This window comes from Amblyomma maculatum, chromosome 3 (assembly GCF_055883805.1).
Source record: "Amblyomma maculatum isolate TAMU_Amacu chromosome 3, ASM5588380v1, whole genome shotgun sequence".
Taxonomy (NCBI): Eukaryota; Metazoa; Arthropoda; class Arachnida; order Ixodida; family Ixodidae; genus Amblyomma; species Amblyomma maculatum.
The window spans coordinates 193,902,128-193,921,284 of record NC_139346.1 but is presented as its reverse complement, the minus strand read 5'-3'; the positions used below and the strand labels follow the sequence as shown (position 1 = coordinate 193,921,284).

Genomic DNA, 19,157 nt, shown 5'->3' with positions numbered 1-19,157 from the left:
GCTTTTTTTTTTTTTTTTTTTTCCTTAGTAAAAGGTTGATTGTTTGACCCTGTTTGTGTGGTGGCGGTGATGCTGCGTAGCAACGGAAGAAGCATACAACTTTATTTTTCTTCACTCTAATCACTCAGCTGTAACTCTTGATTTTAGAGTCGGAAAGGAGTCTGTGATCACTGCTTGGAAGTGAATGGAACTGTGTCCCAGCCCCGGAGATATGTGTATGAGAAGGGTGTATTGACGTCATCTCTGTCTACTTGCAGATGTGGCTGACAGTAGCTGTACCTGTATCTCATTTCTTGGTCCAATTTTAGAGATCAAATATAAAGTGGGTCAGTAATACAAATAAGGGATTGATTACTCAAGTAATGAGTGAGGGAATGCTGATAAGTAATTACTCCCTGAATTCATTTCTTTTTTTTTTTTTGCTGTATCCTAGCATATAAAAGGCACATTTCAGTAATGGTAACCTCCTTGCCATCAGAGTTCAGTAATGGTGTTGAGGCAGGCGAACTCCAGCTTGCCCTTGGCATCCTTGCAGTAAGTAATAAATGAAAAGTTTGTTCTGGTGCCAGCTGAACTTATATGCTATATAAAACGACAGCTGCTGCTTTTTTTCTTTTTTATTTTTTTTATTGCACTCGTTTCGTGGGCACGCTAACAGAATGCAACCATTTTTCTTTGTTTGCGCCCTTCCTTTTGCAGAGCCACCCCCTGTTCTCTTTGAAGTTAGGTGCTCAGAGTTTATGCTCCACTTTGGTTGCTACCCGTGGCATTACATCTCTAGCCCGCCGTCGAAAGAGGGCATCTTTCAGGTAAGTCCAGTTACTGTTGTGTCATGACTAAAGTGACCATCCATGCCAATTTAGGCAGAACATGTCCCTCTTTTGTAGCTGTGGTCCCGCTGTCCCGCCAGCATGCTGGTGGGACGGCATTTTGTCCCGTCTTCGCTACACTGGCCACATTCGCTCTGCCTGTCGAGTGGCATCTTTTCTCAGTCTATCTAGATCAGATAGCCATAGAAACTTGTGCTGGCGAGCTAGTGAGCCTAAGTTAAGGCCAGGCCCAAAACTCGCTTTCCCACACGCGTTTGCCCACTCTGTTTACTCATGGTTTTAATGTTTCTTCATCATGTCAACGACAATACCTAAATGGAAGTGTGAATTCAGTGGAGAACTATGTAAGGAGATCCCGTTCCTGAAGAAACTGAATTCGGCATGTGATGTTCTCTGCAAATATATGGAGCAGACCTTTCCTCCCACAGGGGACGTACTGACATTTTAAACCCCATATAGGCACCTAGAAGCACAAACGGTATACTTCAGCTACGTACTGCGTTTTCCAGTGCCTGAGTCTTTCAGGGGAGAACGTGCTGATGACAAGGAGTTAAAACTAGCTGCTTCCAGAGGTTTCCTTGCATATCATACGATCACCCACAACCGATGGACTTTCAGTCGATAGACTGCAGCTCAAAACCTCGGAAAATTTTCACCTTCTGGCTTTGAAGCCATTCTTCTTGTTGGCAGAAAAATGCCTCTCTTTGATTAAGTCGTTTTGAAATTTTAGTTGGGGAGCTTTGGCTACTTTTTACAGGGTCAAGCTGGCATGCTTCAAGCGACTAAAAGAGGCTCAAGGACTGCCATGGAAGTTCACAAAGCTCTGAACCAGCTGCAGTCCAAACTTTAAGACAGGCTTCATCAGGCATTTTTGCCGTCACGTGCGCGTTCAGAAGATTGGCAGCAGAAGTTGCGAGAAAGTTCTACCAGACGTCTGCGTTCTACCTCAAGTGATGGTGCAACCAGTTTGATGAGATCAGCAATGTCTTGTCGGCCTCTCCCAAGTCAGCGCTGGCCCTTTTGAGATGTGCAAGTAAAAACTTCAGAGCTCAGTTGCATCCGTCGAATGCTTTATCTGACAAAGCCTATAACGTTTTACGTTATGTCACGACTGAAAAAGGATGAAGGGGAGAGCTAGAAGAAGTCGGTCGAGGAATAGTGGGTGGATATGTGCTTCAGCACTTTGAGATGAATGATATGATTTGTGACAACATGAAGGCAATTATTGAGCATTCTAGGTGCTTGCCAGGAACAAATGCAAGAGTTTTTCTTTGACGAACAAGCTTGAGCCTCCACAGAAGATACTGCTTCAATTGACGACACTTAAAAGCAAGGCTGGTACTCGGAGTGAATGTGCACATGACGTGTTAACAGTACCACGCACACATCTACAAAAATAAAGGGCTGCTGAAGAATATTCATTGAATCCAGAAGTATTAGATGTAGTTTGTGCCAGGTAGGCAAAAGCTGGAGGAAAAGAATGATGCATGATGTACAGTCGCCCAAATCTTTAACTGGCGTGTGTGATGGCCGCATTTTTTGTGATTCTGGGTGTTGCAGAGGAGCTAACCTGCGAAAAGTCCAAGTATAAGCAAGGACTTAGCAAGTCCTCAATTAATTTTGATCTTCCGGCAAGTTTTATCTGCCTCAAGGCGCAGGAGCAGAGAAAAAGCGACCATTGCGTATGCCAGTTGACTGTACATATGAAAGCAAAAAGAGCATGTCTAAACTGCATGTCGTGTAATGCAAATGCCCCTCTCCCCAGGCCCCCCCTCCTTCTCCTCTTTCCACGTCCCGCTTTTAGGTCTGAGGAATATGATCACTTTAGTCGTGAGGGCCATTCTGGTAGTGTTATTATTTCAACTCAGTGCAGCAGTGTTAAATGCCCCATCCTCCTTGAGCATCTGCGTTGTGAGCTAAAAATCACGGACATGCTTCCGTTGGGCGCAGATAACATGGCCGGCAGCTGATTGATTGCTGGTTTGTGTGACATCATGAGACCACATTACATGGCCAAGTTGGAAGAAGCTGCCAACTCGTCGGGCAGAACGACGGGAGGGTTATGTAAGAATTGAACCCACCGGGACCCATGGATCCACAGTCTGACACGCTACTCCTAGTCCACACAAACACGTCCATATGGCTTGTCTGAAATCGGGCTTTATATATACTCGGGGACACTTTTTCTTGGCAATGGAGCCAAAGCTACGGAGACAAAACGCACCATCTTCCTATGCAGCTGAATATAGTCCCTAGTTACATGAGTAGTTTCTGCAAAAACAAATTGAAATCATAGCGCTAGTTATTTACAATATATTTTTTATAACAGAACCGATTTTCTGAAATGAAGCTGTTATGCCTAAAACACTTGTCTTGGTTCCACCAGGTTTTCTTCTGTGATGTCTGTCGCGGGTTTTAGAGACGCCCCGACTTTGCAGACAAGATGGCGACTGCCGCCTGTTCGGGTCGTTTCAGTTCTGTTTCGTTCACTCCGTAACGACTTCAAGCGTTTTCGCCAGACAAGACTCAAGTTCAAGAGACGCTGGCTGTCGAAGCAAATGAAAGAAACAATCTGCAACGTCTATGCAGGCCGAAAGCCGCGCGGTCGAACTACATGGCGGAGCGACACGTTTAAAGGCCCCGCCTCCCTACCTTTGCGCCCATTGCCAAGAAAAAGTGTCCCCGAGTATAGTATCTGTGTAGGGTGGTCTTTTACATGATGCGGTAGCTCATGATCATTTGACCTCTCTGGTGCAGATAAAATCAGTGGAGTCTGACGAGCTGGCTGAAAATGGCCTTCTGGACTTCCCAAACCCAAGCACAGAACCAGACTCCATTGCGTTTCATCCCGATGACTCGGGGAGGATTGTCTACAACTCCTCACACTTTATCAAGTAAGCAATTTTGGCAAATTTACTGAATTTGTGTGATTTCAGAATTTATATTGCTTTGGTCATTAACAGGGCTAATATGGTGTAGCAACTATAAGTTATGTTATGGGACACTGTCACCTGCCCGTAGAACATCATCCTGCATGTACTTGAATTACCATATCCCGCATGATATAGAATGACATAATACAAAGTATGCACTCATGTCATGGTTACTACTTCCCATTCCTTTTCCCTCCTGAAATATGTATGTGGTGTCTAGCACCTATTTATGGCTGTAGCAAAGAGTTAATGTGTCAGAGCGAGATCAGGAGAAACGAAATTGGAAAGGAAAGTCGAATGAACATTTTTCCAGTAGTGCAACCCGCTATTGGCTGCCACGCCAAGCATGTTTGATGAGTTGAGCCTAATTAGGCCTTCATAACTTTCTAACGTTTTTACCGTTAAAATTCCTTACTTAGATGGGGTGGACTTATTTTGTGAGCAGCGCTGGTTTTTCATTTTATCCGGAGCATCCAGGTGGGAGTCATATGTGGACACACTTTTGCTGCATCGTAAGCTCACGCCCAGTGTGCGCTCCGATGTATGAACTGCACGAGTGAAGTGTTGGCATCAGAAGAACATTTATTGCATTTTAAGCGGAGCTTTTAAAGCCAAGAAAAGCTAGGTAAGGGGTAGCGGGGGTTGGGGGGGAAATGCACATTAATGGCACTTAACTGGCTCCTACGCGCCACTACGCGTGACTATAAGCCACTATAGGGCGGCTGTCGGCGACTACAACATTTTTCTTTCCTTATTATTGCAAATGCTGCGGAGGTCTGCGCTGACGCTTCAATCGATGCAGCAGAACTTCGGAGATATTCCTAAGTGTGGTTTCTTGCAGCGGCGTTTGAGCTTCTATCCGCACTGGTGACGAGGTCTGCTGTGATGGCGGCGTGGTCACTCCATGGGGCCCTGGAACCGATTCATCCTGCAGCAGGCTTGACCACCTTGAGCACATCTGATGAATGTGGCGCCGTATGGGTCCACTAGGCGTGTCAGTCGTGACCATTCGAGTGCCGGACACTGACGTTGTTCTTCCTGGCGCTCGTTTCTCTCCCGTACCAAAATTACGGACGGGAACGGTAATTCCAGCGGGCAGAGGGCACTCATTCATTTGCATGGATCCTGCATGAATGGAAGGAAATAATGCATCCGAGCGGGATCAGATATGGTTGCCAAAAAAAAGTTCAGAAGGACATTTTCTAGAACTGTGGGGAGCTCTTCTGTAGTTGGAAAGGAGGTGATCCAGATTGTCCTCTAGTCTGCCACTTCCCGTTTTCTTCAGGCCGTCCTTAATTGTACATATTGCCCGTTCCACTGGCCCATTTGATTGCGAGCAGTATACAGGTGTACGCACATGGGCTGTATTATTCCTCTTCACATGTGTCATCAATACATCGCTGATAAACTGTGTACCATCACCTGTTACCATGGTTCGGGGAATGCCAAATCGGCAAAGTACATTCTGCTAGCAGCTGATCGTCACTGTATTTGCTTTCGTCATGTATTTGCTCGCTTCAATGGTACAACCTCAATACACTTACTGCGAGCGTCGATGGCCATGAGGATCATTCTATCCGAGACTGGCCCTGCAAAGTTGGCGTGCACTCTTTCCCAGCTCTCCTCCATTTTTGGCCAGTTGCGGCATGGTGCAGTTGCAGGCATAGGCAGGTTCTGTATGCAATTTTCACGGGAAGCCGACAGCCATTCAATGTTGCTATCGAGACGCGGCCACCAGAACGAAGACCTGGCGACTGCCTTCATGGCAGATGAACCGTGTGTTTATGCAGGTGGTCCAACAGTCGCACACGCAGTTTTTCTGGAATCGTAGCTCTCCAACCCCAGTACAACAAATTGTGTGCTACAGACAGCTCCAATCGCCAGTTGAAAAATGGCTTCATATCAGAGTACAGTTCACTGTTATTTGCTGGCCAGCCGAACAGCGCGTCTTACAACTTTTGATATGAAAGGGTCCATTGCTGTTTATAGTTTTAACTCCATCGATGAAATAGTCCTGACTGTGCAGTTTCCAGTGCCAAGAGATAATCGGAAGGCTCACGTTCACTCTCCAATTCTGTTTTCTCTTGGGGCAATCAGCCCAGTGTGCATCAGAATTAATGAGCAGTTTGTTGGGGGAGTACTGTAGCCTGTAGCGAACTCCACCCAGATACAAAGCCCAACGATGGATGCGACAGCAGCCAGCGGTGGTGTAGGCCGGCCCTACTTCAGGAGGCCCAGGAGCAGTCGGTTGTCCGTGACTAAGGTGAACTCGTGACCTACAAGGTAGTCCCGAAATTTAGTCAGTCCAAATACCAGAGCAAGGGCCTCTCTATTAAGTCAGGAACATGACACCGCTCCAATGCCATGCGGTCATGCATCGCATTCTAGTTTCAGAGGTTTTGCAGGGTCAAAATGTATGAGCACGTCTGCCTCCAGCAGATGACACTTTGCAGTCACGAATGCCGTCTGGTGCATGGACCCCCACTTCCATCGCAAATGTTTCTCGAGCAACTGGTACAGTGGAGCCAGCAGGGATGACATGCTGGGCACAGGTGTACCTAAAAACGAGCACAATTGGCCCACACTGTGCGGCTTTGCAGCCTTCAAGATTGCTTCCAAATTTTCTCCTGTTGGATGCAGGCCTTCTAGATCAATTTGGTGTCCTAAATATGTGAGTGTTGACGGAACTTGCACTTGTCAAGTCGTAACTTTACGCCGCATTCTCTGAATGAAGCAGCAAACAGCGCAGGGGCCTTGTCGAGCACCTGGACATGTGCAGCAGCAGCGTGCTTTGCATGTTGTGAAGTTAGGCCTAATCAGCCTAGCTCCATTCCCTCTTCGCAACCACGGTGCGAAATGTGTGCAAAATTCAGATTCGCGCGCTCTTCTTTGCCTTAAAGTAGAGATAAGTGCACCATGAAAGCTGCATAGCTGCATCCTTTTATCTGCAACACTGCTTTCTTGAAAAAATTACCAACGTAGATCAGTTATCTCAGTCACTAAAATTAGCCTTTTCTTTGAAAAGTGGTAAATTTTGTCCAAATCGTCCTAGATGCTCATTTATACTTTTCTACAGTCCTTTGTGACTGTAGACCATTTAAAGATAGAAATCCTCTCTCCTAAACAAAAGGCCCACTTTGCTTGGTATATTTAAAACTGCCTGCTGTAAATGAAAAAGGTCTGCAACTTTAAAATTGGCACATGAAAAAGCACAAACAGTGAAAATATAGTATAGGTCTGCCGATAGATAGAAGAAATGGGACTCAGAGAGGTATCTCCCTTTAAAAAAGCCCTCGTGATATGGATGTACAGTCTTTGTCAAAAGTATACGGCCAAGGGGTTTTCCTTCTAAGCCCCGTAACGGGGCTCATATCGCAACTCTGGCGTTCAAAATCTTATAGATGACAAAACTCGTCCTCATTCTGCTCTAGCTTACATTCATATTCCAGTATTGCTACCAGGAGCCGCGTTACAGGGCTTAGAAGCGAAACCTTTGGGCCGTATATTTCTGACAAAGGCTGTACATCTGATATGAAACATTCGTGCTGATCTTATCTTGTTCTTGTCATTAAATATTTGTGCCCGCTACTAAGAGCTGCTCGACAAGAGAAAAAAAAAGAAGGGAAAGAAGCGGAAGTAGGCATGAAGTAAAGATAGATGCTTGCTATAAGGATCAAAGCACCGTGCATGCCCTAGTGTAACGTTTTTCTTAGGCATTAATGAAATGAAGTAAGCATTCACGCGTGCTAACCTATTAATCAAAAGTAATTATTCCTTATGCTTGGTTCATCCAAAGTATCTAAACTATTTGATGCTTCCTTTTTGTCCCAACACACATATAGCTCTCAACAACAGCATGCTGTGGTACCAACAGAGGAAAATATGAGCATGACTATAATGTGTTAAGCAGAAATGTCACGTATCTCTGTAGCTTCTCTTTTTGAAAAAGTGCAATGTGGACTACAGTCGAACCCGGATATATCGAACTGGCAGCACGCCAAGATGCTGCACAGCGATAACGTCATGACGTGTTTATCTTTTAACTATACTTTTCATAGATCCTATGGTGGCAGGGAACGAACCTGGCAGAGTGCCCGCGTGATGGCTTGATTGCACAAGCCTGGTTCGATTTATCATGCCGCGCTTGGGGTGAGGCGGGCCTAGGCCTCTGCTACAAAATCATTGGCAAGCGTGATAGCTGTAAATGCCGTTTGGAGCGAACAATGCTAAAAGCCGGTGGCATGATAGCAGCCGACCGCATGCTTTCGTTGATTCATAGATGCAAGAATGAATGACTCTCGCAAAAAAAAACAACAAAACTGCCGCTTCTTAACGTCCGCAGCCGCCATAGCTTACACGGCACCGCATGTTCAGCCCGACAAGAACAACTCTCGCAAAAGAAAAAAAAATTGCCGCTTCTTAACCTCCGTAGCCACCATAGCATACGTTCAGCACGACGACAATAAACGACTCTTACAAAAAAAAAAAAAAAAACTGACGTTTAGCGTTCGCGGCTGCCGTAGCTTACGCGCGTTCAGCACGACGACACGAGACGCTCATCGCATGCCAGCCGCCCGCGCAGAGCGTTCACAACACACACTGAAGAAGCAACTGCCACGGGCTGAGCTGGCTTGTCCGCGCATGCGTTGTGCATGCTGCTGTGAACGAAGACCGGGAAAGAGAGAGGAAGGGGAGAGATTAAGCTGAGCAGAAGAGTGGGCACACCCTTGCGCTTCGCTCTATCGCGTTTTTCCCCTCTTCCGAACGCCACGGCTTCATTGGTGCCCTCTCGTTCTTTCACCCACATGGCTTGTAAACGTCACGTGCTAGCGCGGCAGCGATCACCGCAGATGCGCGCACCTTTGAGGGAAGTGCGCGGCGCTGCCCTAGACCAGCCGTCGCCGAGCTGTGCCCTCTCATTCATTCCGCACATGGCTTGAAAACGTCACGCGGCAAACGGCCCAGGTGATGCGATCATCTTTGGGGGAGGCGCACCGTCCAATGCGTGGTGCGGAGTTCGATATATCGAACGACCGGTGAAATTGAGTTCGATATACGACGCAGCTTTCCTATACTTTTACATGGGATTTTCAAGGCGATATTTTGTGAGTTTGATATAACCAAATTGGAAATATCCGGGTTCGATATATCCGGGTTCGACTAGTTTGGGTTATTAAATAGAGGAAAAAGAATAGCATGGATGTCTCGTTACTGCTTGACAGCATAGTGTCATCAGAATAAAAAAAATATTTTACACTCACTGACTCTCGAGATTTGTCCACATTATATTTACTTTAATGGTTTTCTTTAGGATTATTTATTTGATTGGATATATTGGATAACAGATAATGGTCACGGCTCAGCGTTTGGAAGCCACACAAAAGTCGGTATAAATAGTGATTTATCTGTTCAGTGTGGAAAAAATATGATGTTTGGAAGCTCGTAATAATTGTTCACTGTAAACACATCAAAAGGACATGATGCTGGGTTAGGTAGCCTGTTCAAAGAGCTCACATATTCATCTTCATTTTCATGTAATGTTGTCGATCGCTTGCTATTCCAGTCTGGTAGTACATCAACATGCATACAGCATGGCTCCGAGATAATTGTCGATGTATGCCGTTTGGCATGTATTTTGACATGAAAAAAAAAAAGTTTTGGGTGTAGCATGGTATTGCTTATAGCACGGGTTGCTTATAACACAGGGTGTTATACACGGTGTGTACTGTGTTTATCACACATTTTGATCCTCTTGAGTCCTTGTTCAGGTTACATCGGACAACCTCTATGGGCAGTCACAGTAGAGGCCAGAAAATCATTTGAGGACTGGTAGAGGGTATGAATGCTTAGTACTCTTTACTCTGCACAATTCATGTATTCCATATCTACCTTTAAAACCATTGAGGTGACTATTTAACCATCTCCTCAGAGTGGTGTCATTAAAGGACTGTAGACACATACGTTTAGTTGCATGTTTTCTCCTTTCAAATGATGCGTTAGATATTAGAAATCTTACTAGATTGCTGCCTGGTATTCGTCTGGGACTACTTAATAATTCATTGTTGCTCTCGACTCTCTTTTTCAGATCAAGTTAATAGACCTTTCCACAAATTGCAGCGCCGTGCCATCCCCTGGCGGATCCGCGCAAAGCATGATGGGAGACCGGAGCGATCAACCCGCGTCGGCTGCTGGCAAACGTGTTAGCGTGCTGTGCCGCTGCTTTCTGCTGTCGTGCGTCTTCTCGTGCGCTTTGTTGGTGCTGTGCTTCCTTGCAAAATGCAGCAAGCCCCGGATTGCTTTGATGGTTAACTGCTAGTCTTTATTCAGTTTTTTCGTGACTTTTGCTTCACTACGCTATGTAAAGCCAAGGCCGCCTTGCATGGCACACGCGCTACAGCGGACCCATCGTAACCATGGCAACGAGCTGCTCCCGTCACCGCTGGGGTGCCCATGGGGTGCCGCTGGGCTCCAGATGCATGCGTTGGCGTGGAGATAGCGGAGAGGAGAAGGGTTGTTTCCGCACTGCGCATGCTCACGCCACCACGGGGAGCTGCAGTGGGCGAATGGCGGACTTTTTTATGTCGGCTGATGACCCGTAGATTTAGAACGCAACCCCTAACTGTACAACATGATGCAAAGGAATGGTGGGCACAGTGTAATTAAAAGAAAACAGTGGGAAGCAGCAGCGCAGCAAGGACGCCGAGATTGCAGAGAAAAGTTCGCCTGAGAACCGGCAGAGTCAGAGAGACGTAAGCGCGGCGGTGCTCCGCTTTTCCAGGGGCTTTGCGCGGCCACTTGGTGGCACGACGGGATATCTGGAAAGGTCTATTATGTGTGGATCACTGAGCCGATAGGTCTCAGTGATCCTGAATCCTGAATTGAATCTGAATGACGTGGAGCAATACATATTCACTGCTGATGTTGATGTTCATATGATGATTCATACAAGAAGGCACCACATATTTTGATGGTTAAGCTTTTGAAGTATAATATATACATAAATGGTCCACTGTTTAGGGGACTCCCACAAGGTGGAGTAGATTGGTATTAAAGGAGTTATCATCCACACAGGTACAGTCACGGCGTTAGTCCCAGTAGACGAACACCATTCTCACTTCAAGTTGTTGATCAGTTTATGCTTGCCCTGCCGTCTGATTGGCTGGTCGACCTGACTTGCTCAGTTCACAGAGTGACTGCTCCAGACAGACGGGGATACTGGGTTCAAACCCCAGACAGGGACAAATTTTTCTTCAACCACGAGGTTGAATCCATCCAAGCACAGCCTTTTGGCTGCACTTTGATGGACGCTTATGAGTAATAGCCTGCATATTATAAAATGTAGATGCTTGATATTTATTCTCAGTGCAGTAATATAATTCCTTGGTAGACTATTCAATGCAGGCTGCATCATTGTGTTAGCTACCGTGCAACACCTTGGTTACAGGATATAACAGGATATATATATATACCCGCAGTAAGTCCAAAAATTTTAATATGTAATATATATATATATATATATATACTATTTTTTTCTTTCTTTTCAGGGTGTTCCGGCTGGTTACTAATAAGAAAGACAAGGCATCACTGAAGGAATGCTTTGAGATCACCTTCCGGGAAAAACCCACTCGGACTCAACAGGAGCACAATAACAACAAGCCTTTACGGCGCAAATGCCAAACAATCTTTGACATGCACAACACTCAGTGTGTGCAGGTAAGGAAGGCTTGGTTTGGTTTGGCGGAGTTTAACGTCCGAAAGCGGCTCAGGCTATGAGAGACGCCATAGTGGAGGACTCCGGAAATTTTGACCACCTGGGGTTCTTTAACATGCGCCGACATCGCACAGTGCACGAGCAGCTTTTCGCCTCCATCGAAAAGTGGCCGTCGCGGCCAGGATTCGATGCCGCATACTTGGGCACAGTTAGCTACAGGTGAGGAAGGAAGTTGTGTTAGTGCACGGTGCAGTCATCAACGATTTCTTTATACATTGTCAAGCGCAGAAAGTCGATAGCTGGCATATTCTCTGGTTCCTCATAAAAGTGGCAGTAAAATAACCGAATCACAATTGTCCTCAGAATATAGAAATGACTCTTCTGTAGTAAAAATGTACCTTTTATGATCTCTTTAGTTGTTTCGTTTCGTTGCTCCTTGCCATGGCCTTATTTAGGCAAGAATAATAAAAAAAGAACTATAAACAGAGGCATTTGTTTATTACCTCTAAAGACTAATATTCCTGAGCATAAAACCTCATCTTAGCACGTTGGCCATGGGTTTTGTCCGTTTGGTACAGTAATTATGCCGTGAATCTTGTGGTTTTTTAACAAGAAATGCCGATCAACATATGGTTTCAAAATAAAGATAAGATATCTAGAATCAGTTAAAGCAATAAAATGCCAGTTTCTGGGCATATAACGAGGCTAGCTGACAGATATTTCTACCTGTTTAGCTATAAAAATAGAGAAACACAGAGGAAGCACTTGAAAACAATTGTATGGCTCTCACTTCCATGTCCTTGTCCTTGCTGATAAATCATAAACCGATGTCATTGAAGGTTGCCGCTGGGCTTCATTTTCTTCTGAAAGAGTATACAGTGAACATGGCTGAAAGCCTATGGCCGCATGGTTACTTTAAATTAGTGGATGAGCTCTTGCATTCTCATTTCAACTATCCAGCCTTGTGTGAAAATGAAGCACATACCACCAACAAATCTACACACCCGGCGTGCTAGACAAATGAAGTCTGAAAGCTTCAGACAGGGGTTAAAACTTACCCCTAGTGCAGGTCAGTTCTGTCTAACCATGAATAGTTTATGAAGCTACATGTGACTTCATCATAGTATTCCCATTGTCCTTAGACTGAATGTTTTCAGTGTCATTTCTAGTGTCGAACAAGGGTTATCAAAGTTGTTGCACATTGTGACCACATGACCACGAATGAGAGAACCACGTGGGGAGATTGGCTGCAGCCATATAAGTGGTACGAAACAGTCACTCAGCTGCAGCAGGAGCCACCTAAGTCTAAGTAGCGACTTTTATGTCAGTAATAGGAGCCGAAGCTAAGAATATACTATAGGACATTGTCATAACTGAGCAAGAAAAGAAGGATGCGAGCGTCATCAAAGCATGTTTGCTGTGCACTTCATGCCGCGCATCAACCATGCACGTGAGAACTGCAAATTAAACCGAGTTGTTCAAAAGGAAGGAGAAACATTAACTGAGTATGTGACAGTTGCATCAGGTTCAACTTTGGAACCCTGACAGAAGAGCTGCTCTGAGACTGCATCATAGTCAGTGTAAAGTGCGACTACTTCAGAGATGGCTCAGAGACTCCACCACGAGCATTGACAAGGCCATACATCTGTGCAAGGCAAACAAACAAGCATCACAACAAATAAAGGACACATCGCAAAGCACCAAAGCTGTTTACGTGGCAGAAGCCAGTTCGCTTCATCAAGGGAGAAAGACAAGTATCAGAAAGGAAGCCGTTCAGCGTACACAAAACAATGCTGCAACTATGGTCGAACTGGGCATTTTGCAACAGTGTGCAGGACAACCTAAAGAAAACAGTGGAGCATGAGGACGATAGTGTCCTGTACGATGGCTTGGGATGCATCAAAGGATTCACCTATGACGTTGATCTCAAACATGATGTGCATAACAGTGAAAACAGATCGCCAAGGAAGATACCATTTGCAATCTGGGGTAACATCAAAAAAGTGCTTGATAGTATGGAGTGGAGTGGGGTCATCAAGAAAATTGACGAGTCAGTCCTATTCTGAAGACAGGTGGTCTTCGTCAAGCATAAAGGAAGGCTCATAATATGCCTGGAGCCTACAAACTTGAACAAGATCCTTTTCAGGAAACTTTCCACCCATAACACTGGAAGAAATCATAGATCAAGCCAACAGTTCCAAATTTTTCGCACTTCTTGGTTTGAAAAAGGGCTTTTAGCTACTAGCAGGGCCCAAGAAGACGGAAGTACCTTTCATTTAACACACCATGGGGCAGGTATACATTTCTGCATGTTGCGTTTAGCATAGCCTTTTAACAACTTACAGTAAAACCTTGTTATAAGAGACACTCAAGGGACCCGAAAAAGGTGTCTGTTGTAGCCAAGGTCTCTTGTAACCACAAATTCTTACCAACTCATATGTGCGGCAGTTTAGATTTCTTTATCTAAATTCTGTTCAGTATCAAAGTCCTGTTTTGTTGCAATATGTCAGGAACCAAGAAGGAGTTTCTCCTTTTGACTCCCCAGTCAAGAGGAGGCATTCCTTCTCGGTTCTTGACGTACAGAAACAAAAAGGACACCTACATGGAACAGAATTTAGGTAAGAGAATCTAAACTGCTGCACATACGAGTTGGTAAGATTCAGCTGCTTTGCACTAACATACCCAGGTTGTGTCTCTTCTAAATATTGAAGAAGTTACTTTAGGGAACTGAAAAAGTTGTCCTTAGTAACAGAGTGTCGCTTGTAACCATGTCTCTTGTATGCAATGTTGTTAACATGGTACACATAGGAAAGCCAACCGAACCATTTTCAAGTGTCTCTTATAACCATGTCTCTTGTAATGAGATTTTACTGTATCACTGAGATCCTAAAAGGCTTCCCCAAAGTAGCATACTCCATGGATGCTATTTTGATCTACACGAAGACGCCAGGAAAACTAAATAAACATACGGAAACAATCTGACAGAGGCTATGAGAGGCTGGTGCCGAGCTGAACCAACAGAAGTATGCTTACAAAAGAATGAGAGTGAAGGTCCTCCTTGGCCATGTCCTAACAGACGAAGGCATAGAAGTAGATGAGGTCAAGGCCCAAGTAATTGAGAAAATCGAAGAATCAGAAAGCAAAGTTAAACGTCAATGTTTTCTTGGTATGCTACAGTATCTGCACAAGTTCATCCCCAGCCTTGCACAAACGGCAATTCCCCTGCACAATCAACTGAAGAAAAACTCAGAATGACTTTAGAAGAATTAGCAGAGTGCTGCACTGCAGGCAATCGAGACAGATCTCAACAAAGTGCCAACACTCAAGTACTATTCCCACATTTATGGCCGACCACTAAACTTTGAGACTAATCATCTCCCCACGGATACCATCAGCAAGAAACCCTTAGGACAAGCGCCACCAAGACATCAGAGGATTTCCTTTGACATACAACACTAGGCTCCAACCATTATGTATAAAATAAGGAAAGACCTGCACATAGCTCACTTACTAAGCCGTGATTGTGCATCAACTAAGCTAAAATCTTATGTAGCACCATATTGCGCCCTTTGATGCAAAGTGCATCAACTGGGAGCACATAAGACACACTCATCGAAAACACGGAAGTTATCGCAGTTTTACTGCGTTGTTTAGAGCTTGTCAGAGAGATGAAACAAGACAAAACACTGCCTAGCATTGTACGGACAGTACAAGATAGCTGGCCAAAACCAGCAAGAATGACAAAAGGACCAAACATTTTTCCCTTCATACATGACGAACTGTCAAGATACGAAGACTTTCTAGGTGACCACATATTCATACCTGACACATTGAAGGCCACTGCGTTAGGCAGACATCCAGCTCTGAGCTCCTACGTACTGCAAACAAGTCAAGGTTTATTAAGAAGAGGCACTTATATGGTTAAGCTGACAAGAGCACGACTAGTCACTGACATGCATCAAGCAGGAACAATTCCAATTCCAGCTGAAGACCTCTCACAAGATTCTGTGGCGTAACGGCATGCCTCCACAACCGAACAGCTTACAGTCACAGCAGAACATGCCGACATCTGTGCTTGCTTCTACCACCGTCACTCGTGTTGGCCACATAGTTAGGCTCAGGGTGTATCAGAAAAGGGGGGAGGATGGAGTGACAGTAGCAAAATTGGACAATGCCATCCAGCCCTGTCAAAAGAGGCATCAGTACGTCGTCGGAAAAACCACGGATCGCCATATCACATGTGACTATGTACGAGCCATCACTAAACTGCTTTGATAAGTCACGTGTGAACATATTACACATATTGTCGACACAAACGAGTGCGCAGGCACAGTTATTGCGACAAACAGTGAGTAGTGTATGTATCGATTAGTTTAACGAAATTGATACTGCATGCTTCAGTTGCCTCATTTGCAAGCTTTGATCATTTTTTCACCGGTAATTGCCGCTTTTCATGTTTCATCGTCCAAAGAAAATTATATATTGAGAAACATCTGCTAGATTTAAAAAATTCACATTGAAAAATGTGCAGTTTAGTAATAATTGCTTGAGTGGCATTGGAGTGGCTTAGTTGGGTGCACAGTCTAACAAAGGGGAACATAAGTTAAAGTAAATTAATGCCCTTTACGCATTTCCTGGTATTTAGCCTTGGTTTGCTTAATGTTAATGGCATTTTTTTGTTTTTTCAAGGCATGGGTTCCCTTTAGTACGGTATGCAATATATGAACCAGAGATAACAGAAGAAAACTGCTACATGCCATGACATTACAACTGAAGCAGCATACTTGGCAAATGCCTGAAGTAAGTAGGGCTGCCAGTTGCATCGTAATAACTTAACCTGTGAATGGTAATATTCATTTGCATTTGAATGGCTGGAAATATTGTAGCTGCTCTATCTAAGGTACAGCTGATTTTAAAACATGGAAGAACAAGTTTTCAGATACTAAAGGGGCAAGAAATGCAGGGGGGTAGTTTGGCGTTACGTATGCAGTTTCTGATTTGCATCGTGTTATTAAGCACATGCCGTTTTGGCAGCTAAGATATCATGGAGTAAGATGCGTTCTGTATTCGGGAAAGCAGAGACCAAACGCAGCTCCATTTTCATGAAGTAAGGAGCTCACTAGAAACGGGGAAAAATGGAGGCGGAACGCAGGGCATCTGTCTACGCACTGTAAAGCACAGTAGGGCTAAGCTAGTTGGTTTTGTAGCCAGTCATAAAGCATTTTGTTTTGGTAACCTGAACCAATCATGTCCCAATAGAAGTAATTGATTGATTGACCTCTGTTTACGAGTTTGGTTAACTGAATGCGCAAGTGTATCACTCATGTGTGCAACCTTATAAACCTGACCATTTAAATTTTACCCCACCGGGGTGGCGCAGTGGTTACGGCATTCGACCACTGTGCCCAAGGATGCGGGAATAAATCCCGGCCTCGATGGATGCTTTTCGATGGAGGCGAAAAGCAAAGCACACGTGTGCTGTGCAATGTAGTGCACGTTAAAAAACCCCAGGTGGTCGAAATTTCCGGACTCTCCACTACGGCGTCTCTCATAGCCTCAGTCGCTTTGAGACATAAAAACCCATAAACGAAACGAAACATTTAAATTTAGGTTTTATATGCATTAACAAATACACCTTTGAACATTTAAAGTTAGAAAAGCAGAAATAAGACATAAGCACGTAAAAAGCAATAACTCGCCCTACCCCCCTTAAAAGAAATTGTTGTAGTGTTGAAATTACCCGGAGCCCTCCACTACAGTGCCCCTTGTTGTCTGAGTTGCTTTTGAAGGTAAATGCCATAAACCAAACCAGAATAACTACTACTGCTTATTTTTGCCCCCTTACAGCAACCAGGGAGCTTTCATTGCAGTGTTGCAGTTAAATGTCAGGTTCTTTTCGTCTTGTTTTCTTGAGATTTCCATTCCTCTCCCGATTAACCTGGACCGGAGTTCACAGAATTTATTTACAGTTATATACTATTGCAGCACAACTTTTTCTTCTGTCAGGGTGCGGCCTCTCATCACGGCACCCGAAACGAGTCTCCTCTTTGCCCCGCAGTGCTCGGACTCCTCGGAGTTTCTCCCGCTCTCTGGATTCTCCTCTTCCCCCATCTTCCGGCGTCACCGTAGCAGCAGTCGCAAGCTCCCGGCGAATTCCTAGAAAACCACTCACTGGCACGGCTGTGGTGGTTGAGGGAGGATCGGGTGTCCTCGGGAGCAACGCTTTTCTACAGCCGACATTGCTGGCCGTCCGTGCGGCGCCAGCACGCAGACCTCCTCCCACGTTCGGACAGTTCAAAGGGAGGCGTCAGCCACGGCCGCTTCGTTTGCACGCACGCACATACAAACAAATGGAAATTCAAAGGAATACACATACACACACACACGTCACAGTCTTTCCAATCGTTTGTTTGTTCTGCCCGCAATCAGGGTGCTTCAAAAGCGCGCTTAACACCTCCACCGTCACTGTGATGCATGACTTCTCAGAACGCGTCACATTTCACACAACACCAGTGCACGGTTGATGTCCTTGATCCCCCTCTGGCGCACCATGACAACAAAAACAAACACAAAAATGGAAACAAAAGGGTCCTTGCTCCCCCTGAGCAATGGAGCTGGTGCACAAGCGTCGGCTGCGCGTCAGACCAGGCACGGGATGCCTCCGACCCCCTGCGGCGGAGGGTGGTCAGTTGGTTTCGTGTCGCCCATACGAATGATCTCCAAGGTTGCGTCGCTTCTGGTAATTTGGTGTTTTCGCGTCTTGCTCTTTGTCCACGCACCGGACTTCGTCCGTTGCTTGCAAAAGCTTTGATCGAAGTGCTTTTTGCCCGCATTTTTTTCTGTCGAGTGGGATATGCGCTTCTTCCCTTGACGAGAATCCCTGTCACCCTTGTGACCAGTCCGCACGTAATCATCCGAGGTCCGCCCCATTTTTGCTCGGTGCGACTGCCGTGGTGTGCGCGACTCACTCTTCTGATCTGCGATTTCATCTCCCTGGTCAAGCAAAATTTCTGCTGCCGCCTCATTGGGAATGCACATGCTCGCATGGTCCTCCATCTCCTTCGACATACTGCTGCCGGATAGCTCATGCATGTGCTCCTTGCAATGAGCAACCCTTTCATGCTGGCAGTTTTCCCTTTCAGCGCTGTCGCTGCCATCCTTCTCTGCGGTGATGACCGTTACAACTGCGCTTGCCTCAGCACACCTCTCACAGTTGTCACAATCCTCATTCCGGGCCATCATCCCTACGCGCACTACGGGTGTTGCTTCTACCCACTCCGGATTTGTGACATCCTCAACAATTGCATCTCCCTCGGATGCCAGCGTGCTCATCGGAGCACCGAGAAGCGCAGTGTGAACCGTGTCTGCGTCTGTTCCTTTTGTTTCGTCAGAGCGCACCTCAACAACTGCCTCCTCCTTCTCAACCTCGGCCTCATTGCCGCCTTCCGAATCTGCCAGTCTGCGATAAAATTTCCGCCCTCTGACCTTCTTCGAAACTCTCCGCGGTGCCCGTCCCTTTGCCTGGACTCACCGCTTCTTTCTTGCTGGCCGCAGCTGCCCTGACAGCTTCCTCATACTAAATTCGCTGCTGCCAATTCCATTTCTGCAATTTTTAGTTTCAATTTCAACCATGCCATCTCGTCGGCATATAACAACCCCGAGCCTCCGCTGACGACCCCAACC

The 19,157-nt window shown here is 45.6% G+C and overlaps 1 protein-coding gene across 3 annotated transcripts in view; it reads left to right on the top strand.

The window, feature by feature from the left end:
• Positions 1-19,157, top strand: part of LOC146197314 (DDB1- and CUL4-associated factor 17-like) — a 31,075-nt gene that overhangs the window by 6,672 nt on the left and 5,246 nt on the right. For all 3 annotated transcript variants that reach the window (XM_084599140.1, XM_084599139.1, XM_084599141.1), the window contains exons 9-11: positions 700-809; positions 3,588-3,724; positions 11,308-11,476. In XM_084599140.1, the coding sequence (XP_084455266.1) occupies positions 700-809; positions 3,588-3,724; positions 11,308-11,476 (416 nt within the window). The remainder of the gene's footprint in view (positions 1-699; positions 810-3,587; positions 3,725-11,307; positions 11,477-19,157) is intronic.